At 51.4% G+C, this 7,500-nt stretch overlaps 1 protein-coding gene across 1 annotated transcript in view; it reads right to left on the reverse strand.

Annotated features, from left to right (window-relative positions):
• The window catches only part of LOC307237752 (receptor-type tyrosine-protein phosphatase N2-like), a gene marked incomplete at both ends in the record, with an annotated part of 149,474 nt that overhangs the window by 20,156 nt on the left and 121,818 nt on the right, over positions 1-7,500 (reverse strand). The window contains 2 exons of the mRNA XM_080010516.1: positions 929-1,002; positions 1,928-2,075. Coding sequence (XP_079866642.1) covers positions 929-1,002; positions 1,928-2,075 — 222 coding nt within the window. The remainder of the gene's footprint in view (positions 1-928; positions 1,003-1,927; positions 2,076-7,500) is intronic.

The raw sequence follows: 7,500 nt of genomic DNA on the forward strand, positions 1-7,500 counted from the left end.
CAGGAAGTGAGGGGGCGGAGCCTCCAGCCCCCACGCGCTGCGTTCGTTTATAGCTTGTGGCAAAGAGTCGTGTCCACGTCCCACGTCAAAGCAGGTTCACAAGGGCTCCGCTCTACCTCCGTGGACGCTACCTCTACTACCACTCTACTCTGCATTTACTTCTACTACCTCTTATATACCTCCCTCCACCCTATTGTACCTGGCTGCTCTGCCTCTATGTACTGTACTTCTACTCTGCTTCCACATTTACTTCTAGTCTACCCTGCTCTACTTTTACTCTACTCTGACCAATATTTACTTCTGTTTTAACTCTACTCTACCTCTACTCTACTACTACTCCACCTAATCCTCCATTTCCTCCTGCATCTGGACATAAAGCAGCGTCAGGAGGACTGAGCAGGTGGAGCTCTCAATGCTTCTCCTTCCTTTCTTTCCACAGATGCTGATGTGCGGCGCGGACGGAGGAGGCCCGGGCCGCACCCAGCGCTTCCGCCGCAATAACACCGTGGCTGCTGTGGAAAGGTGTTTCCCCCGCCCAAACAGGCTTCAACAACCCCCCAAATCCCCACCCTCAACCAAGCCCCCCCCCCGGCAGGGAACAATCGCCCCCCCCCGTAGCAGACTCCTGGATCAATTGTTCTCGGAAGAGAAACGACGGGAAAAAAAAAAAAAAAAGGATGAACGCAGAGCGACCAGCGGGAGGCGGAGCGATGCGGGCGCACGTCCTTCCTCACCCCAGGGGCTGTTCTGAGGAGGCCGCCGTTAATATTCACAGAGCAGAGCTGGCACACACACACACACACACACACACACACACACACACACACACACACACACACACACACACACACACACACACACGGACCGGGGCTCCCGCTGAGGTGATGTAACGCATGTGGTGCGTGTGAGGTCACAGGGGGGCACTTACGATGGGGCTGGCGTTGATGTAGTCGGAGCTGCCCTGGCTGTTCTCCACCTTCAGGATGATTCTGGAGTGGTCGTCTGGAGCACACACAGGAAGGAAGGGGTTGTTGGGACAGCACCACCCCTCGTCCGCCCAGGACCGCCGCCACCCGCTTTTTTTTTAAGCGGGTGGCGGTGGGTTCGCCGGAGGAGGTCGGAGGTCGGAGTGTGACCCCCGGGCGCTTGGGCTCCAGCCGCCGCGTCCGGAAAAAATCGCATTCTACGTACTACACACCGCGCCCACCACCGTCCGTCGTACTTGGCGGCGTGAGTAAAAAGGTGGATGTCTTCCGGGACGTACTGCGTCGCTCTGCTGTCTCCCTGTGGAGGGCACTGACGTAGCTGGTCTGAGTGGCCTTCACACCTCTCCATCTATCTAGCGACGACGCGGTGAAAAAAACAACAAAACAAACCGCCCTTGTTAAAAGCCTCCACGGGGAGTTTTGGAAAAGCGTTTTCCCGGAACGAAAACACTGATTTCCCCGGAGGGGGCTTCCCATCGCTAAACAGCTACCCTCAACCCCAGTTCAAACCCGCCTTCCCGGCACCCCGCGGGGCAACCGGCGGGGCCGAATTCACGTCGGCCGGGACATTAAACTTTATGGAGGGTGAAATGCACCCCGGCGCCGGCACACCTGCAGCGCCTGCGGCGTGGTGACGGTGCCCGTTGGCTCGGGGGGTGAGGGGGGCCGCCTCCGTCCCCCTTTCGTGTCGTCACATTACAGGCTTGCGCCCCGGGGGCCAGGAGGGGAGGAGGGACACCCAGACGGGACGGCAGAGAGACAGACGGACGGAGAGACGCGGAGACGACGCGGGAAGGAGGCAGGCGGGCAGAAAAGGCAAAACAGAGAGAGAACCGTGGATGGAGAGAGGATGGACGGAGAGAGAGAGACAGAGAGAGAGACAGAGACAGAGAGACAGAGAGACAGAGAGAGAGAGAGAGGACGGGGACAGCGCTACTCACATGCCACCACGGCGCTGGAGCGGTTCTTCCGGGCGTTGCCGTCCCTCGCCCCGGCGGCGGAGGCGTTGGGCTCGGCCTGGTAGGCGCACAGGGCCTCCCACTCCTTCTCCAGGCGGTCCTTGTTCTTCAGGTGGTCCTCCATGTAGGACTGCGGGAGGACAGGCGAGACGGGCGGAGAGGGTTGGATTAACCGCGGCTACAGCCCGTATTTTAGAAAAAAACAATCTCACTGAATGAGCTCGTCTTTTCTCACTGTCTTACGGCAACGCTTACCGCTGTAGGAACTTGTGATAGGATGTGGGACGAAACGTTACCAGGAAGGTGTTGGGTCAATCGCCCGTTTTGATCTCATCCCATATTCAGAAAAATTGCGATGGAGATGTGAAGGGAAATGCCAAATCGCACATGGAGAAGATGGAGGGGAACAACATTTCCGGATGTCGCTGACTGTCCCTTCGCGTGCGTGCCCCGGGCTCGAAAAACCCGTTGTTTCGCGAAACGTGCTCTCCCAGCTCTTAAACTGTGTACTTTTATAAATAATTTGGAGGCGACTTCATTATGATGGAGCGTTTCACCTATTTTGGCGTCGCGGCGGTCTTTGTTAGCAGGCCATTAGGGTCATCCAGACCTGGTTAAAAAACAGCTCCATCTTAATGACAAGCAATTTTAGCCCGGGCCCATTACCTCCCACACCATATTCATAATTAAACACGGCACCCTGACTATGATCAACGGCCGGTAATGAGCGCGTCAAATTGGCAACGTGAAAAGTAAGCTAGCACACTGTTAGCTTGGGGGGGCTTCGCGGGTTAATTACAATCTCAAAATCAGGCTGCAGGCGCGTCAAGGTGTAGTAGAGCGATGCGCTGACGCCAAGACATTGTCAGTTGTGGGTGGATCCCACTACAAGACTGAGGAAAGCCATTCCCAACTGCGGGTGGAAAATGCAACAGCATCTAGAGGACGCATCGGCAGGACGCTAACACAACGTTTCTTGAAAGGCGCCGGTTAAATAAATATGGCAATCGCACGGATCGCACGGATTTCCACTTTAAACCGGAGCGCGGGAAGCGGGATAACAGGGAGCAAACGTGTTGGAGCCCTCGAAGAATCCTGTTTAGGGAAGCTTGGAAAACGCCAGCGAGAGCCGATAACAGACATGGAGGAGAGTGCAGCTGAGAACGGACGGGGGGGAACAGAATTAGGGTGACAATCATGAAATGATTTACGACGGCGGTTACAAATGGCTCTGATCTTAATCAGAGTTGGATCCTAAAAAAAGGCGTAATGGCTTCTCCACTAAAAGGGGAAAGTATTTGTTAAAAATGGAAGCTTGCGTTGGCGGACGCCTCGATGGGGCCGCGTCCTACTCCCGCTAATGAAAAGGTTCCATTTACGGAGTAAATTACAGATGATTGGTGCATTTACTCCCCAACCATGCTCACGCTCACGCTCACGCTCACGCACGCGCACACACACACACGCGCGCTTAGAAACACACATACAAACTTGTACCGTAAGTAATAATACACACACACACACACACACAAAATACAAACAAATTAATACACACACACAAACCCAGTCAGTCAGACACACAAACACACACGCACACACACACACACACACACACAAAATTTGTAACACGCTCAGACAACCAGAGGCAGGCGGACATGGAGGCACTTATGCACAAATAATAAAACACACGACACAGACACACTCAGCCTCGCCTCCCTATATATTACATGATATTTTAGATGCAGCACATGCTGTTAACAACAACGATATGAGTCACAACAATGAATGAACAATGACTCATGAAAATGATGTATAACAATAACATATATCACGCTCTCTACCTTCACACGCACAATGCACACACAAGATACACCTTACAGCATCAAACTGATACACAAACATGCATGCACGCACACACAGACAAACACCCCAGAATGTTCTCCCTTCCCTTTCTCCTTCTCTTCCTCTCTCCTCCTCCTCTTCCTCTCACCCCCCCCTCTCTCTAATGCCAGAGTAATAGGGTTATGTGGCTGTGTAAAGGGATTACTGCAATCCAATCAGGGGCTGCTGAGATCACCGAGCGCTGGGCAAACATGGAATAATCCCCTTACCGCTGCCAAAGGTGCTCAATAAAGCCACTGTGCAATAAGGCTTTGCGGCGCCGCCATTGTGGCCCCCCCGCCGCACCGCGCGCACCTGTAATAAAGTGCTGGGGCGAGGGTGATGTAATGCGGCGGCCATTTTGGATCTGCACAGGCGAGACGCAGCGAGGGCGAGAAGGGCGAGGGGAGCGGGACGCCGTTCTCAGGTGGACCCTCTGAGGGCTGGCGCAATACTGAGGTGCGGCGGGAGCAGGGGAAACGTCCAAGCGGAAGATAAAATGCCGTTTTTTTTGCAGGGGTCGGGTTCGAGTCCCAACGACCAAATGGGTGCGGGTTCGAGTCCCGGCACCTTCCACTCTGTAGGCCTGTATTAAAATGGAGTTTTAAACCGTTATCCCCGGGATTCTATGATCGTTTTTATCTGTTTTAGCAGTTTATTTCCATGTTTTTATCATTTTTTTGACTTTATAAAATGTCTTTCACGCGACACGAGAAGAGATTTGAGCATTATGAATTTATTATAGTGCATAATTATTTCTAAAATTGAAATGTGCAAGGATCTAAAAGGACAAAATACCGCATCTCCACAGAGTTACTTTCACCCTTCTCCTTCTGTTCCGGGAAACCGAATCGACCGCGTGCGCCGCGCTCGCCGCTTCGCTCCCTCTGCAGTCAGCGTCCAACCTGGCGGATGAGGCGCCGTGTTTTCAACCCGTCCGGCCCCGGCAGACAGCGCAGATTACAGCCCGGCGGCTCCGCCCGGGTCCTGAGCCGCCGAATAAAAGCCTCCTCGACCTCCCCGCGCCGCTAATCTCGATGGAGGAGAATAATCTAGAGCACTTACTTGGCAGGCAACAAAAGGCAAGATAATGTGCTTTATTTATATATAGAGACGAATAATCCTCTTAAGACACAAGCAGAGGGAGAGGAAGAGGGAGAGAGAGAGGGAGAAGAGGGAGAGAGAGAGGGGGGGGAAGAGGGAGAGAGAGAGGGAGAGAGGGAGGGAAAGAGGGAGGGAGAGAGGGAGGGAGCGGGAGAGAAAGGGAGAAAAAGAGGGCGAGGGAGCGGTGAAAGAGGCGCGGGACGAGGTAATACATGAACTTGGATGAGAGGTGTAAGGAGGTTACTGGGGCTGGATGGGGAGCGGCGGCGCTGGGATGAGGACGCTGGATTTGCGAGGCAATTAATGGTACTTTCGGGGGCGATGAGCTGACGTCGGGAGGTTTCGCAGGCGCTCGGCGGCGGCAATCATGTTGTTTTGAACCGGCTTTGACGTGCGCGATTATATTAATCACTCCAAAACTGGCTTCCCACGCGGCGTCTCGCAGCACGGCAAATTAAATATTTGCGTTTCCGCGTGATTGTTGGGTGGCGGGGGGGTTGGCGGGCGCAAAAAATAACAAATAAAAATAAGAACAACAACCGAAAATGGAGCCTCCTTTGCCGCGGGCCTGCCTGATTGATTTGCCGTGATGAGGGAACAAAGCGTCAAGGACGTCTCCGCTTCCTGCCACCAAGAAACTTTCTCCCGTCGCCGTTTGTTAACATCGCTCTGGCGACGTCACCCAGCCCCGAAAAATAACAACAACAACCACCACAACAACCACCACCACCACCACAACCACCACCACAACAACAACAACAACAACAACAACAACAACAACAACAACAACATCAACAACAACATCAACAACAACCACAACCACCACAACAACCACCACCACCACCACAACCACAACCACCACAACAACCACCACCACCACCACAACCACCACCACAACAACAACAACAACAACAACAACAACATCAACAACATCAACAACAACAACGACCACAACAACAACAGCAACAAATACAATGACCACAACAACAACAACAACGTCAACACTTGGAACATCGACGGAGCAGCCGCGGCAGGAACATTTTGGGGAGTTCCCACGGTGGGATGAAAGTGCGGAGACGGGGACGTTTTTTTTGCAGTTTGTTTTCTCTCTTTTTACTAAAATGAGGAACTGTGCCGGTGGATGGAGACAGGAGCGGAGGGAAGGAAAGAAAGAAAGAAGTAAAGAAATCAAGAAGGAGAGAAGGAAAGAGAGAAAGAAGGAAGAACGAACAAATTGGGGGAAAAACCAGGCGGAGAAAAGAGAGATGAGAAAAAAGAGGGAGGGGGATGAAAGGGGGAGCGCGATGGAGCGCCCTTCATCGACGAAGAGGAGGGGGCGGAGACAGCGGGGGTGTAGGGGGGCAAAGTCCTGCTGCGCATTTCCCATGATGCACCTGGGAAGCCAACACCGGGCATCATGGACGCCGCCATTTTGAAAAGCATCAGGAACCCGGGATTCAGCGGATGTGGTTGGCGTTTGGACTGGACAGCGGGGGGGCGGAGTTAGGCTGAGCCAATCAGAGCAGAGATAGACTCAGCCTGTTTCCGTGTATCAGGGGCGGAGATGGAGAAAATTACATTTTTTTCAATTCGGAAAATACGTCAAAAATGTGACACTAAGGACGCCGATCGGGCAAAACATTTGAATCGAGAAATCAAAAAATGGGAACCATCACTTTGGGACCGAACATTTTGGATATGGAAGCGAAACAAGAAATAATAATAATAATCTAAATTAAAGCTGCAAGCAGCGATGACTACGAAAGTACGGAGCGTCAAAGCGGCCAAAAAGTGACTAAAAGGGCACCTTGAATTAAATATGGCAGACCTTCTTCTCATGGAGCTAATATGATCCTAGTGAGTCTAGTGAAGTCACATATCTGCACCGAACTTTGTGAGTTTCCTTGAAAAAAAGCGAATAGGTTTGATTTAAAATGTATTTTTAATTTTCTTAGGGGGGCTAGCGAGCCATGTGGCCAGGTCCACGCACGGGACCCATAGAATATCAGATGCCTCGCCGGGACTGATGAGTGTGTAGGGTTTTGAGAGTTTTCAGGGCTATTAACCCTAACCCAAAAGCAGAAGAAGAAGAACAAGAAGAAGAACAAGAAGAACAAGAATAAACAGAACAATAACAAAGGGGTCTTTGGCCACATTCTCTGGGCTCTCATGGGGGAATTTTTTTCACGTCTAATTTTGACGTAAATCAAAACTTTGTTGTATCAAAAATATAGTAAATAGCCCAAATGAGTTAAATGTGGCTTAATTAACAGATCTATTTAAAAATATTTCCTAACGTCTTCCAAGTGAAATGATCTCCAGTTTCTGGGAGAATTCTCAAATGTTTTGGTGCAATATTGGCTCCTTAAGACACATTGAGGCCCCTATTTTGGCATTCGTTAATTGATGAATAAAATAAAATAAAACAATACAATACTATTTTCTGTTTCACTTTATCGATTTAAGTAGTCGCGGTGTAGTAATATCTCAAAGATTTTGACCGAGGCCAAAGGTGTTTTGCCCTCATTCAACGACACGAAGCCTCTGTCGCTGTGCAGCAGCCGTCTGCA

The sequence above is a fragment of the Zeus faber genome (assembly GCF_960531495.2).
Source record: "Zeus faber genome assembly, chromosome: 12".
Taxonomy (NCBI): domain Eukaryota; kingdom Metazoa; phylum Chordata; class Actinopteri; order Zeiformes; family Zeidae; genus Zeus; species Zeus faber.